The sequence below is a fragment of the Rhincodon typus genome, chromosome 6 (assembly GCF_021869965.1).
Source record: "Rhincodon typus isolate 14 chromosome 6, sRhiTyp1.1, whole genome shotgun sequence".
NCBI lineage: Eukaryota > Metazoa > Chordata > Chondrichthyes > Orectolobiformes > Rhincodontidae > Rhincodon > Rhincodon typus.
The window spans coordinates 61,919,728-61,936,315 of NC_063337.1; the positions used below are offsets into that span (position 1 = coordinate 61,919,728).

At 40.9% G+C, this 16,588-nt stretch overlaps 1 protein-coding gene across 8 annotated transcripts in view; it reads left to right on the forward strand.

The window, feature by feature from the left end:
• cep295 (centrosomal protein 295) overlaps window positions 1–16,588 on the forward strand; it is a 141,671-nt gene that overhangs the window by 61,729 nt on the left and 63,354 nt on the right. For 6 of the 8 annotated variants that reach the window (XR_007262362.1, XM_048598505.1, XM_048598506.1 and 3 more), the window contains 4 exons: window positions 333–1,041; window positions 14,248–14,383; window positions 14,684–14,863; window positions 16,046–16,180. Coding sequence is in view for 7 of the 8 variants with exons in the window: in XM_048598505.1 (XP_048454462.1) it covers window positions 333–1,041; window positions 14,248–14,383; window positions 14,684–14,863; window positions 16,046–16,180 (1,160 nt within the window). In the remaining variant the exon portion in view is untranslated. The remainder of the gene's footprint in view (window positions 1–332; window positions 1,042–14,247; window positions 14,384–14,683; window positions 14,864–16,045; window positions 16,181–16,588) is intronic. The other 2 variants (XM_048598511.1, XM_048598508.1) reach the window with 1 other exon arrangement.

A 16,588-nucleotide genomic window follows, 5' to 3' on the forward strand; every position in this document is an offset into this window, starting at 1 on the left:
GAAGAGCAACAATGTAGGGATAGAACAACGGAAAAACAGAATCCCCCATTTTATAATGTGGAATTTAACCCAGTGCCCTCAATTAGAGACAAATGGGTGGTCAAGAGCTCAAATTGATTGGTTTGCTTGAGAAAATTTTAAACTATTGTTCATTAAGATTTGCTATGTGAGATCTTGTGGTAAATTCATATAGATCATTTTTACATTTAGCTTTAAATATTTTTTATTGAGGCTATTTCTTTTTTGAGATTAGTAAGTTTGCATATTTACTGAGTACTTAGTATATTTTCTTTGATAGCAAAAGTCGTAAGTCTTTTTTAACTCTTTTTAAGGTTGCATAAAACCTCACTGGAAGAAATCAGGAAGCAACTGGATGAGTATCAGTTGAAACAAGGATGGTCTTTTGTTTCTACTACAGCAAGACACTTGGCCGAACAGCAGTTGCCATCTCAGATGAAGCATTACAACAAATCTACTGGATCTGAACTCCGGGTTGATGTGACCAGGTTTAAGCCTGGAGAGACTTGTGTCCTTTCTGCTCAATATCCTAGCTTTGAGAATCAATCTAGAGCTCTGTGTCAGACCCAACCTACAATTGTACCATTTGTTCACTTGCAACAGACCGAATTACCATACAAGATCACTTGTCAATCACCACAAGTTAGTCAAGGGACACAAGTGCCAGTTGGCACTATTTGCTTACCCGAGAGTTCAGAAAATGTTTCTGTATTTTCACTGAGGCACCAACTTTTAAAAAATTCTACTTTATTCAATTCAGCATTGCTCAAAACTACCCAGCAAGATACTGCAAATCCTGAGTCCACAGTTACACAACAACAAAGAGACGAAGTGGATGCTGGATCAAATCGTTGTGGAGGTCCTGACAATGTTAATTGTCAGTCTGCGTATAATGTTAGCAATAGTGAATCTGATTTGCCAAAATCTAAAAAATATAACGTGCCTGACAGTGTACTTGAAGTGAATGGTGTGGAGGTATCAGAACCTTGTGCTACAACTTCAGGCACAGTTGAGCCACAACAGGTAAGATTAATGCAGATGTTGCAGAATCAGTTAAAGCCCTTAGAAGGACAACGGGGAACATCAGAATTTTCAGTGAGAACATGGAAACACTTAATTCTTTCCACAACCTTGACAAAGCCAGTTGAAAATTTGAGGGATCAAGAGAGATTGTGTGCTATATCAGTTGGTATTCGGGTTCAAAAGGAACATTTAAAAGAATATCAGAAGCTGTGTAGACAGAGGGAAAACCTTGTTGAAACACAAAAGTTACAAGAGGAATTCATGCACAGCCAAAGACATCTGAAAGATCCAATACATGATCAGCACAACACACCTGAAATTAATTTTGTGGAGAATCTGGTAATGGTACATATATCTAAGTACTCTTTCTGCAGCATATGTAGTCCTGTGAAGCAGAAAAGGGTTACTTTAGTATAAAGGTTTTATTTTTATCATTTCCAGAATCACTTGGCTCCAGAGTTTACTGCTATTGACATTAAAGCAGCATTTGACTGAGTATAGATTTGACGTATCAAGGAGCCTGTAGTAAAATTTAAAAGCAATGGAAATTTGGTAGAAAATCTTCCAATTATTGAAGTAATAGCTAGCACAGAGAAAGGTAGTAAAAGCTTTGGAGGAAAATCATCTCCGTCCCAGGACAGTGCTGCAGGAGATCCTTAGCACTATGTCCTAGGCCCAGTCAACTTCAGCTGCCACATCAGTGACCTTTTCTCCAACTAAGATCAGAAATGGGGATGTTTGTTTATTGGTCAGTATTCAGTACCATTCACAACTCTTCACATATTGAAGTAGTCCATTATCATATACAGCAAGACCTTGATAACATCCAGTTTGGGCTGATAAATAGCAAGTAAGTTTGAGCCACACGTGCCAGCAAATGGTCATCTCCAAGCATAGCTTTGATGCCCTCTGACCTCCAAAGGCATTACCATTGCTGTATCCCTGACAGTTGCAAGTTGCTGAAAGATGTTACATGAGCTGCATTTTCTTTTGATTTAAGGGGCATACTTGTTGCTGGTAAAGCAAATATTTATTGCCTTTGCCTATCCTCTGCTAAATCATCTTGAGCTGCTGTAGCCCGTGTAATGGAGGTACCTCCCCATGCCGTTAGGCCAAGCTCCAAGTCTAGGATCTAACTTTTTTTTTGCCTTGATCCCATAATATAGGCTGCTTTCGAATTGTTGCTGCTTCTGGGTTTTATGATGACTTCCAACTCTGTTATAATTTTTCTGCCTTGTAAATAATTTTGTGCTCCTCTTCGACTTCATTACCATGGAAATACTTGTAACAGTGCTCCATCCTGAAATAGCTTCTGAACTTTGCTTGCTGCAGTTGTTTGAAATCTGATAACAGCCCATTGATGCTCCATGCTGAGTGTACCTTATCCATGTCAGTATCCTCTTCGTAGAGAACTGCTGGCTTTAACGCTCAATGTCTTCCTGATGTCTTCTGTGTATTACCTACTTGACACATAGGCTTTTCTTATGGCTATTTGTGTGCTTATTTTGGCTCCTGCTCCAGGTCAGAATTCATCACTTTCGTTATATTTTGTGCTTGGTTTATTAAACCTAGCTTTCTCAACACCTCTGTAACACTCTGCTTATTTCACCCCTCCATTATTTTGTGCTTCTGAGTCTTTCCAGTACTTTTCCATTTTCTTGCTGCCATTTAAAACTTCTTTTCAAATTGATAAACTTACAGCTTTCTGCTGTACCTGTCTTGCTATCATTCAAAAGGATCATTAAGGCATTTGCCAATCTCCTCCTTCCCGTTAAACTCATTCCTTTCATTGTAAAACCTATTGATCACTCCTGAGGATTTTCCCTCCCTGCTGCCCTCTCCACAGCTCCCTCTGAAATGCCTATTCATTTGTGGACAAAGCGTGCCCTCTATGAACTTAGCTTGTATGATCGCATCAATGTCTCATCCTTGCTGGAAACCTGGATGAGGGGTGATCATCATGACACACTAAATGAAACCTCTCTGTCTGGCTTAACTTTTCTGAAAGACTGTTACAGAGTCATAGATGCATGTAGTGCCAAAAAAAGCTGTTCAGCCCATTAAGTCTGCACAGACAACTACCACTAAAAGTACACTAATCCCAATTTCTTGCACTTGTCCCGTAAACTTGAATATAATGTTCGAAGTGCTCATCCAAATATTTTTAGAGTTTGTAAGGTTTCTGGCCTCCACTACCTTTCTAGGCATTCATTCTAGATTCCCAGCACCTGAGTGAAAAGTTTTTATTTCTTCAGATCCTTTCTTAATCTCCTCCTTACACTAAAACTATGCCCCCTTGTGAATTGGCCCATCAACCAATTGGAACAGCTGCTCTCCATTTACCTTCTCCATACCCCTTAATCATATGCCCCTTCAGTCTTCTCTGCTCTAAAGTAGACAATCCAAACCCATCTAGTCTGCTTTGCCGCTCAGTTTCTCCATCCCAGGCAACATCCTAGTTAACTTCCTCTGTACCCCTCTAGTGCTATCACATCCTTCCTGTAGTGAGATGACCAGCTCTGCACTCAGTACTCTAGCTGTGGCCTGATCAATACTCTGTACGACTCCAGCATTGGCTCTTTGCTCTTATATTGTATGCCATGACTGATGAAAGCGAGTGTCCCATATGCTGCCTTAACTATCCTATTCACATGCTGTGCTGACTTCAGGGATCTGAGAATAATTACTCCAATATCCCTTTGTCCCTATAAGCTACCCAGTGTGCTGCCATTCATTAAATACTCCTCATCTTGTTTCTTCTTCCAAAGTGCATTACCTGACACTTACCAGGATTTAATACCATCTGCAACTGGTCTGCCCATCTGACCAACCCTTATCTTCTCTTCTATATCTTCTAGTAACCTACAACCATGTTCGCTATTAACCAATCTACCAATCTTGGTGTCTTTTGTAAATTTGCATAAGATTCCGCCCCACATTTTCATCCGTATCATTTATGTATACAACAAACAATAAGGGTTCCGGTACTGATCCTTGTGGTACACCGCTGGACATCAGTCTCCAGTCACTCGAACAGCCTTCTATCACTACCCTTTGTGTCCTGTTACTAAGACAGTTTCTGATCCATCTCCCTTTGTTTCCCTAAATTCCATGTGCCTTAATCTTCTCAATCAGTCTTCCATGTGGGACCTTGTCAAAAGCTTTGCTAAAATCCATATATAGATCAACTGAACTTCCCTTATGCACACACTTGATCACATTTTTGAAACAAATTTGTTAGGCTTGACCTCCCTCTGATAAAGCCACGCTGACATCCCTAATTAACCTGTGCCTTTCCAAGTGGGTATTAATTTGCTGTCAGAATTTTCTCCAGTAGTTTCCCTACCACTGAAGTGGGACTGACCAGTCTGTAATTTTCTGGTTCATCTCTACTACTTTTCTTAAAAAGTGGAATGGCATTTGATGTTCTCACATCCACTGGCACTTCCCCTGTGGCCAGAGAGGAATTTAAAAAATGTCAAAGATTCTGCAGTTTCCTGCCTTGCTTCCCACAGCAGCCTGGGATGCAATTCATCCAGGCAGGGTACTTGCCTGTTTTTAAGCCCGACGGAGCTTCCGATAACTCACTATTTCCTATGTCAAATTGTGCAAGTTCCTCGGCGTCTGTTTTCCTGAATTCTGTACATGTATTAAACTTTTTGAGAGTCAAGACTGAAGAGAAGTATTCATTTAAAACCCTTTCAATATCCTGCAGCTTCTCACACATGTTGCCACCTTGGTCCCTAATGGGCCCTGCTCTTTCCCTTTAATATATTCATATATCTTGGGATTTCCCTTAACCCTGTTTACAAGTCCTTTTTCATGCCCCTTTTGTTTTGCTCTTTGAATTGATTTCTTAAGTTCCCTCTCGTACTTCCTGTGTTCATCTAGGGCTGCAGCTGAATTGCTCCGTGTGGACTTGCTGAAAACCCTACTCCTCTTCTTTTTTGAGTCCTGAACTGTGTAGACATCTAGGTCTCTTTGAACTTATTGCTCCCACATTTCTCTCTCAAGGCTAAATGTTGGACCTGTACCCTCCCCAGCTCCTTTCTGAATACCCTCATTGCTCCCCTGTAGACATAGTTGCAAGATGCTGTTTACAGTCTATTGTGGCCAGATCCTCTATTATTTTAATAAAATCTACCTTTGCCTGTACTGTGTTGGGGGAACATTTTAATGAGGGTGACCACACTTGTCTTGCTTCTTTCATCAGACCCAGGTCCAACACTACGCTGCTCCTTGTTGGGCCTTGTAGATATTGATGTGAAAAAAACTCCCCTAGATACATTTCACGAAATCCACCTCATCTAAGTCCTTAACATTACAACTATTCAATTTACGTTGGGGAAGTTGAAATCCCCTAATATAATTCCCCAATTATTACTCTTGCACACCTCCTGTGAACTATCTACATATTTGGTTCTCTATTTCCTGCAGACTCTCTTGGGGCAGGGGGTTGTGGCAGGGGGAGACTATAATACACTCCCAGTAAAGTAGTTAGCCCTTAGAAATGTTAGGTTCTACCCACAAAGCCTCATTTGAGTACCCTTCCAAGATTTCACATCTCCTTATTAACTCCTTAATTAATAATGCAACATCACCACTCTTTTTACACCTTTCTCTGTACCTAAGGATCTTATATGCTGGAATGTTGAGTTGCCAGTCCAGTACTTCCCTCAACCATGTTTCTGTGATGGCAACAATATCTTACTTTCGTGTGTCAATTCACACCATTAATTTATCAGTCTTACCTATTACACTCCTAGCATTAAAGTAAACATGATCCAGCTTTGCCTTACTGTTTTGACATTCAGCATAGTCCGAGGGAGTTCAGCTTTCTTCTTTTGCTGTAGCATGATGTATCTCTGTTTCATTGATATTCTGTGTCCCCTCCCCCGGCAGACTAGTTTAAACGACTCCCACCAGCATGAGCAAACCTACCTGCAAGGATGTTGGTCCTAATGTGGTTCAGGTGCAGACTATCTCTTTTGTATATGTCCCACCTTCCCCAGTGATCCAGGACTCTCAAACTCTCTGTCTTGTGCTAACTCATGTGCCAAGCATTCATTTGTCTTATTTGCCCATTTCTAAACTTGCTAGCACGTGGCACAGGGAGTAATCCCAGAGATTATAACCATAGAGTTCCTGCTTTATAATCTACTGCCTAGCTCCCTGAATTCTTGATGCAAAATCCTCACTTTGCGCATATCACTGCTACCAACATGTATTGTCACTTCTAACTCATCACCTTCCCCTTTCAGGATGCCCTGCAGATATTCAGTGACATTCATGACCCTCGCACCAGGGGCGCATTGTACCATCCAGGAATCATGTCTTTGGCTGCAGAAATGCCTGTCTGCTCCCCCTTACTAAGAAATTCCCTATTGCTATAGCTCTCTGCCTGCTCATAAAGTCAAGCTGATTGTCATGCTAGAAGCTTGGCTCCAACTGCATTCCTCCAACATACAAGCACCCTCATCAGCTTCCAAAATGTAATATTAGTGAGTGGGACCTCAGCAGACACCTGTACTATCTGCCTGTTTTTTTTTTTTCTCTGGCATTCCCTTATTTCCTCTAGTCCATTGAGCTGTGGTGTGACCACCTTTCTAAATATGATAGCCAAGTAATTCTCAGCCTCTGATGTGCCAGTGGTTACCTAGGATACTGACAGCATTCAGGACTCCCCACATTTGACAAACTACACATTCAATTCGGCTGGCCTTTAGACTAGAATTATTAGTCTAATTTGTTAGACTTCCTACTTTGTCACTAAGATTATGAAAAGGTTAACTGTAACTAAGCTTCCACTGCTCTTAAATCTGTAGGATAAGAAAGGGTTAACCAGTAATTGTCAGGTACCCGGTACACTCCAGTCCAGAATCTTTCTCGCCTTTTGAAGTTATGATGTCAACAGGAGCTGCCCTGAAGATTCTCGTGTTGTTCCTGCTTTATCCACACCGCGCTAGATTTATAGGCTTACTGAATACTGTGTCCCCACCACCCAGCTACTGATGCAGGGTTTCCTGACTGTTGCCACAAGCTAAGTGCCCTTTAAAGACTAGACTGCTGTGGTAGTATTGACTAGATGGTTGGCTTGTAATGCAGAATTACATCAGCAGTATGGTGAGGTCACTCGGCTTTCTTGAGCTCTCCCCTCACCTGAGGCATGGCGACCCTCTGGTTAAATGACCACCAAACATGCTGCTCTAATGAGAGCAGTTCTATGGTCCTTTGTGAAATGGCGAGTTGTGACAGTTTGACTGTAATCATCGAATAATGACTTTGCCTACTGCCAACTTCTCTGGCACTTGCTCTTATGAACATTTGGACTTGTTTTCCCCTCATGACTGTATTTTAAATCCTTGCTGTCTACTAGCCCTGCAAGTAGCATGCCACGTTTTACATGTCTAGCTTGAGTATTGGTTTGAAAAACTCAGACTCATTTTGTCAAAGCTTTTCAGCTTGCATTCATCAGGATAATACAGAAGAAATACCAAAGCCAAGAAGACAACATTTGGTGATTGGTTAACATGTGGACTTTGCGTGGTAGAAGCACTGTTGTGGAGAATACATCAATTAATGATGACTGACTGACTGTTAACTGCCAAACTTCAATTTAAACCCAGGCTTGCTGACCATATTCCACCTCAGGTGCCTACAGCCCGATGGCCTGAATGTGGATTTTACCAGTTTCAAAATCTTCCCCACCCGTGGCCTCATCCCATGACCATCCCTCCCTCTCATCCCTGCCTCTTTGACCTGACACAACCTGTCCATCTTCCTGTTCCACCTATCTGCCATTCCTACCTCACTGACCAATCCTGACCACTGCCGATATTCACTCACCTATCACCATCCCACCTACCTTCCCCAGCCCCACCCCTCCCTTCTATTTATTTTTGAGCTCCCCTCCTCCTCCCCCTCCTGATTTCTGAAGAAGGGTCCTGACCCGAAATTTCAGCTTTCCTGTTCTTCTGCCTGGCCTGCTGTGTTCCTCCATCTCCACACTTTTTGTTATAACTGTGTGTGTACATGTTGTTTTCCCTGGAAGGGACAGGACCTTGACTTGACTTAAAGCTCGGCAGTTTACTGTAATCATTAGTCACTAGCTGGTACGTTCTCCATGGCAACTCCTCTACCAATCAGACCACTTTTCAACCAAGCAGCATTCTCCTCTCCTACATATATTGTTTTCCGTTTATATCTTGCACGTTACCTTGATAAGTGCAGGACATTAAAGCTTCAACAAAATAGCTTTTTTTTTTGGCGATGAGGATATATTCATTGATTTCCTGTCTTAGCGCTGAACAGCATCTCCTCCTTGGTGATTTCAACGTCCATTTTATTCATCATGCTCTCTGGCTGTTCTAAATTAATTGTCATTTTATGTTTCCTTAATTCTTTTCTCTGTAGAAACTCTGCAATTCAGGTGCAGCCACCCCTTTGACTTGTCATACAGCCTCCGTACTGACATCATGTCAATCACGTGCAAGAATATTTTGATCACTTTCTTGTATCACTCTCCAACCAATCATTGCTTTTGTATCCCAACATTACCTTCTTTGTGTCCACTCCAAGGAAGCAGAATTGCACAAAACAATTCATTTTCAAACTCTCAACGATCTGCAATTTTTCAGCACTTATTAAATCTTTGGTTATAATCTCACTTCTGTCTCAGATGTTCCAGCACCAGTAGTTCTCTTTTACTCTGGTCATTCCCATAATACAGTGCTAATCATCACTTTCTCAAATTCAAGGGAAACTTGATCAGAGATCATTGACAAATCAGTTTAGCCATTCATAGCCGTATCTGACTGGACCACATAAAAAACATCGAGTCTTGCTGTTGTCTGCTAAAATTGATTACTATTCCAGAATTATCCTGGAGTGTAAGGATGGCCCCTAGCATTTTTTTTTCCATTGCAAACTCTTTGCCTTAATCCCTTCTCTCTTCCCACCTTGCTTCCAACAGTAAATAAAAGGAACTTTAGTAGTTTGTTACCAAGATTGAAGTTATCTAATCAGCTGACTTTGTTGCTACCCTCCCTTCCACGAACCCACGATACTAACTTTCTGTTAAGTTTCCTCCTGGCCCAAACCTAAGGTCGCATCTTGCCCCCTATCACTCCATATATCCTTTCCTAGTTTATCCTTTCCACAAAACCAGCAACCTGCTCCCTTGTCCTCTTTCACACGAAATTGCTGACTTGACTTGACTTAACTTCCCTTCCAGTGCTGCATGTCAGGTAATATTGTCAATGGTCCTTTCTCTTATTAAGCTTTCTTCTCCTCTTCTTTAGAGATGACGACTATGTCCAATATAAAGAAAATTCCTTGACCCCACCCACTTTGTAAACAGCTGTCCCATCTCAATCCTCCCTCTCCACTTCAAGTTCTTTGAACAGTTGTTACCTTTCAAATCTCTATCCACCTAGCCTGGAGCTCTATTCTTGAATTCTTCCAGTTCCTATTTCTGCCCTTGCCACAATTCTGAAATATTTCAAGGAAAAAAAAGTAAGAAACTCAGTAGGTCTGACAGCATCTGTGGACAGAGAAAAACTGAGTTAATGTTCAGTATGACTCCTCTTCAGAATCTGAAGGAAAGTGATATTGGAATCAATGTTAACTCTATCTGTGTCTACACATGGTGACAGATCTGCTGAGTTTCTCTATTTTGTTTTTATTTCAGATCTGGCGCATCTGTAGCAATTTACTTTTGCTTAAGATTTGCAATTCTAATCCTAAACGTTTCTGCCTTTTGCTCCTTTTCCTCTTTCTATTGTGTTTCTTAATAACTATCCATTTGATCAAAGCTTTGACCAGCTGCTGTGATATACTTTACGTGGTTCAGTGAAAACTGTGTTGTTTAGTAGAAGAGTGCATTAAGTGCCTTGGGAGATTTTACCAAATGAACTCCTACAAAGGCAAGATGTTGCTATGATTTCAAAGTCAAGATGGTGCAAGACATTCCCAATGTGTGTCATCACTCACTTTCAAGCAGCATTTATCAACCAATAGCCTGGTCACCAGTATCATTTTGGATTCTCCTGAGTCTACTGATTTAGACCTAACTGCTGTCTTGGATCAAAGCAGAGCCAAAGTGAAATTTTTGCTATCAAGGCAACATTTGGGCAAATGTTGCAGCAAGAGGACCTATAAGACTGAAATTCCTCGGAATTTGGGAGAAAACAGTCCATTGGTTGTATGGTCATACCTATCAGACAGCTTGTGGTTGTTGAGGCCAATGACTTCAGCCCAGGACAACATTGCAGGATATCTTCACAGCTGTCTTGAGCCTAACAATCTTAGGGTGTTTGATCAATACTGCAAAATCCTGAGATTTGGTTGTAAGCTTGCTTATTGCCAACGCTGCTTCTGATTTTAAAAAAAAATTGCTGGAAAAACTCAGCTGGTCTGGCAGCATCTGCGGGGAGAAAGCTGAATTACCAGCCTTCTGAAGAAGGGTCACTGGACCTGAAGCATTGACTCTGATTTCTGTCCACATAGATGCTGCCAGATCTACTGAGGTTTTGCAGCAGTTTTTGTTTGTGTTTGATTTCTACCATCCACGGTTCTTTTGTTTTTAGTTTAGTGTAACACTGATTCTGATCAGCATACATGTAAGAAAGACTTTGCCAAGCTTCCACCTTCTTTACAGAAATGCACGGTTCTCCTGGCATGCTCTTCTATACTCTCTCATTGAACCCAAGATATCTCCTTACCTTGATAATGGTAGGGTGGGGGAGTATGCAAAACCAAAAGATTTAGCATTGTGAAATTCTTCAGTTCTGTTGAACATAGAACAGTACAGCACAGTACAGGCCCTTCTGCCCACGATGTTGTGCCAAACTTTTATACTAATCCTAAGGCCTATCTAACTTCCACCCCTACCTTATACTATCATCCATATGCCTATCTAATAGCCGCTTAAATGCCCCTAATGAGGCCGACTCCACTACCCTGTCCGGCAATGTATTCCAAGCCCCGACCACTCTCTGAGTAAAGAACGTCTCCCCTATATCTACCTCCACTCACTTTAAAACTATGCCCCCTCATAATAGCTACCTCCACCCTAGGAAAAAGTCTCTGGCTGTCCACTCTATCTATACCTCTGATCATTTTGTACACCTCTGTCAAGTCACCTTTCATCCTTCGTCGTTCTAAAGAGAAAAGCCCTAGCATTCTCAATCTTTCCTTGTAAGACTTTCCCTCCATTCCAGGCAACATCCTGGTAAATCTCCTCCGCACCTTTTCCAACACTTCCACATCTTTCCTGTAATGAGAACTGGGCACAATACTCCAGATGTGGCCGAACCAGGCTTTTGTATAGTTGGCGCCTAACTTAACGGCTCTTGAACTCAAGCCCTCTATTAATGAAAGCTAACACACCATACGCCTTCTTAACAACTCTATCCACCTGGGTGGCAGCTTTCAGGGAACTGTGGACATGAACCCCAAGATCCCTCTGCTCCTCCACACTGCCAAGAATCTTTCCGTTAACCCTGTATTCTGCTTTCAAATTTGTCCTTCCAAAATGAATCACCTCACACTTTTCAGGGTTAAACTCCATCTGCCACTTCTCAGCCCACCTCTGCATCCTATCAATGTCCCTTTGTAACCTAGAACAGCCCTCTGCACTATCCACAACTCGACCCACCTTCGTATCATCCGCGAACTTACTAATCCACCCCTCCACTCCTTCATCCAAATCATTTACAAAAATCGCAAACAGAAGAGGACCCAGAACAGATCCTTGTGGTACACCACTTGTAACTGAGCACCATGTTGAATATTTTCCGTCCACTACCACTCTTTGTCTTCTAAGGGTCAGCCAATTCTAAATCCAATCTGCCACATTTCCCGCTATCCCAAGACCCATCCGCGAGTCAAAGGGCGTTGATGACCACAGTACCTTGTGAATATTTGATGTATTCAACGTTGCTCGTGCTGAATCTACTGCTTTGAACATGTTGGTAATGCCACACAATACATGGGATGTTGTTCTTCATATGAAGAAAAATATATGGATGGCGCAGTAGTCATGCTGTGCCTGCTGATCTTGTCATAGGCGCAAATAGATTTTTCTGTCACTGTTCTTAACTTCTGCCGTTGTGGCAACTATGTCTTTCTTTCAGGACTCTAACTCATTTTGGTACTTGATATTGAGGTCCTGCCTATGTGTTTGGTGTCCTTACTACCTTCATTGCTTCTTCCAAATGTATGTCTTCATGAGGTCATACTGATTTATTAACTGAAGGAAGATAGTGTATGGCAATTGGCTGGAGTTGCCCTTACCCACGTTTTAGCTGATGTTATGAGACTACATGGGACACAATGTTTAGGCTGAGGACTCTATAACAGTGAAGTGATGGAAGAGACTGGAACGTTGGCTGAACAATATGTTACTGCAAAAATGACTGTCAGCTTTTGTTCAACAAGGCAGTCGAATAGTGCTCCCAGTTTTGGTATGCTTCCAGATGTTTGACATGATTTGTAAGGTCACCCTTGTTGTTTGTTCCTTAGTTATGTCCAGTGTCTCTGCTGACTTTGGATGGTACTTCTGAAATTATTATTTCTTCTAGTTTGGTTCAACTTGCTTGCTAGACTGTTTTCAGGGTGCAGTTAAATGAGTCAACCACATTACTGTGGGCCTGGAGTCACATAGTAGCAAAATTTAAAAGGTATTAGTGAACCAGGTATGTTTCATTTCACCATTATTGACGTTAATGTTTTATGATGTTTATATATATTTATTTAATTATTTACTTGTCTGAAGTGAAATTTTCTGATTACTGTTGTGAAATTTGAATTCTGCTCTACTGATCAATAGTTCTAACTTCTAGTCCAGTAGAATAATCATATGCTACAGAATACAGGAAATATTGATGGCATCAGCAGGTCAGAGGCTTCCTGCTGACACTCCAAATCTTTTCTATCACCTAGCATAAGTCTGGAGCATGGTACTGTCTCTATCTGGATGAATAAAGCTCCAACAATACTGAAGAAGCTTGATACCATCCAGACAGCCCACTTGACTGATGCTGAACTACCCTCTTAACGTTCATTGCTCAAACTACTTGTGCTTTTTCATTGCTTTTGTGTACCATCAACAAAATGCACTACAGTGACTCACCAAGGATCTGTTGACAACTTTTCCAAACTTTTAACACCCACCTAAGAAAATAAAACCAGAAAGCACATGTAAACATACCTGTTCCCCTCCAAAATATGTTCTGGAAATATACAGTTATTTCTTCTTTGTTGTTGGGTCAAAGTCCTTCAGTTCACTACCTAATAGTAATTCGAGTGTACCTTGACTAGACGGTCTGCACGACCACCATCTCAGTACATTTGGTGATGACCACTAAATGCTTGCCAAAGTCACCTGTATCTAATGAAGAACTTTTAAAAGGCCATAAAATTCCGGTAAATTGGGATGGGATCGAATGATACTTCTAAAAATCTGATACTCACTCACATTGAACCCACTCACTTCTCTGGAGGCAAGATGAATGACAGGCTGTAACAGCAGGTGGGTTGGCAATTTCAGTATTTTAATAAAACTGGCAGCCAACAGGTTAAATGATGACTGGCAAGGTATCCCAGATTTTGGGAAATGCAGCAGCTGAAGAGAGGTGAAGACGTCTCCTGTATAGAAAGTAAGTGCCTTTAAAATACTAATTGTGGGCCAAGTCAAACAGAAATTTTTTCCTGTCCTCTTCTGTGCACTGTATCCCAACTGAAGACCTATCAATATTAGGCTTACTCCTGGGTGTGAGTACTTGAACACAAAAGAGATGCCGTGGAAATTCCATAGTGCATGAGAAACCTGACCTCCCCATCTAAAACTCTACCCCTGTGCAACCTCTGTTAAAATCCAGACCATAATATTTATACTGTAATCTATAATTATACCTTTGAACTCATGTGCAGTATTGATCCTGAATACATCCTGTTGATCTTAAGCATTTTTCTACTAGTGTGGGTGTTTTTATTTGTATATTTATGCATTTTATTTGTGTTTGCATATTTTTAAAGTAAGCGCCAAAATGAAAATATAAGATACTTTTACCTTCTGAATGTATGTTAGATAAAATGTTACTGAATGTTGTTTTAGCCTGGACTCTTGCTGCTTTATGAAGTTGCATCTGAAAGTGGAAATGTTGAGCTGCTTCATCCAATGTCATGTCTTCTGCAAACTTACAGGACTTGAACACTGGACGAACCAAGGAGAATTTCCAATTAAAAAATGAAGATCAGCTGAAAGATCTAGAGCCAACAGCTCCATTAAATGGGACATTAAATCCTTTATTGTCCTATGATTCCAAATCAATACAAACTGGTAAATTTAACGAGAAATCTTGGTAATTCTACATAAAACTAACATAATTAGTAGAAAGTGAAATCATGTTTAGAGTTATATATTCTTGCACAATTAATAGGCAAGCATTTTTGTAACTACTGCTTTTATATATGGTTCAAGCTTCTTTTATGAAGGGTCCACCTATATCATTATTAGATACTTAAAGCTTTTATTGATTTGTTTTCTTGTATAGGAAATTGCTAATTAAGTGTAATTAATCTATCTTATTTTAGTCTTTTATTTAAATGTTTTATTATAATCCAAGTTCCACTTTCACAGGAAGTTATTTCTCAGCATCTCGAAATGGTGACGCTCTCACAAGAGATGATCAACATTGGCGACCTTCTAAACCACCTGTAACCAAGAGAAGGCTGGGACATTTTGGACTATTTGACCAGCACGAATTAAGTGCAATCCAGGAAGGAGAATCCCCTAAAAGTGACAGACTGTCTCTATTTGGTAATTACTTAGCTTTGTGTCAAATGGAAGAGAAGTTTTATTCGAGAGTATTCATTTTCTACAGCTTTTTCTTTCCTTTATTTCCCCAACTATGGGGGTATTCCACAACCAAAAGGCCGATACGTAATTGCAAAGATTGAACTACAAATTAGGTAGTGTGGGATTGAATGTTCAACAGGCAAGTCTTTTTTTAAACTTGGATCTCCAACCCCAATTTTCGGAGCAATCTAACTAAATGAATCTATCAAGCAGTCAAACTACAGGCAGTATTCTTCAGCTGCAGGCTATTCTGCAGACAAGTCACTTTTGGATGGTCAATACCATTCTGAAGTCTTCAGATGGTTTGGTAAAGTTGCCATATTCCTGGAAGACCACAGGGCTGTGCTCTCATTAAACAGAGACTGGTGCTGGTTTAACCTGAGGGTCACCACACCTTCGGTGAGGGGAGAATTTGAGAAAGGGGGACCTTCATGGTAACCTCAGCTGGAACAGCACTGAACCTGTGCTGTTGGCGTCATTCTGCATCCCAAGCTAAATGTCCAGCCAACTGATCTGAGATGTTCTACCTGCACAAAATCAGTTTGTTTATGGCCATTTATGGGACCATGCTCAATTTTTAATGCACAAATGAGTGGAGAGTCCCTGTCTTTGCCAGGTGCTTGCTCGAGCATTTAGCAGTTTAAGCCCAACACTAAGAATGGATGGCTTTGAACAAGTAGCAAATGAGACTTTGAATGGAAATTGAAAAACTGACCATGGAGCTTTTTCAAATTTTTGAGTGGTTACAAATTAACCAACTCACTGCCCAAAAAAGCCAAATTCATGTACAACACAGCAGTGTGCAATTTTAGCAGAATGCAAAGGATAATCTTGATCAAAAATTTGAAGAGTCTTATTGTTTGTCTGAGCGGAAAACTTGAAATTGTTCTAATGGAACCTTTACCACAAAAAATGCCGTAATTGAAAATCGGTATGGTAGAAAACATTTGCGACAGAAGTGAATTTTTACAAAACAGTTTTTAATGAAATATCTAATTCCTACTGAGGTGATATTAGTGATTGGTACACTGAATTTCTGTCCTACATCAGTTGACAGGAATACATCTTCAGATAACTGTTGTTGCTGAGAAGCCAAAGAGCTAATGCCAAAGCTGATAGATTCATCTTGTTCCTCTAAAATAGACTTGTCAAGAGTATCAACGAGCAGCTGCCATCAAATGTCTAATATTGCAGGTAGCACTGTAGACTCCATTCGAATGAGCAGACTGACTTGGAGAGACAAACTGAAATTGGAGACTAGCCATCTCCCAGGACAAGGTAAAATAAAAAGTGCATTTGTATCTGCTAAATATTAAAAGTCTGTACTTCTAGGTTCCTTACCTGTAGACAAATTTGTTTAATTGATATTCAGTACAATTTGTGAAACTTTCAGTGAACTGATGGGAGGAGTTCATCAACAGTGCTATCAAGCAGGACTTGTTCAGAATAAGGTGCAGGGCTGGATGTACACAGCAGGCCAAGCAGCATCATAGGAGCAGAGAGGCTGACGTTTCAGGCCTAGACCCTTCATCAGAAAAGGGGGAGGGGAAGGGGGTTTTGAAATAAATAGGGAGAGAGTGGGAGGCGGATAGAAGAGGGATAGAGGAGAGGATAGGTGGAGAGGAAACAAACAGGTCGAAGAGGCGGGGATGGAGCCAGGAAAGGTGAGTGTAGGTAGGGAGTTAG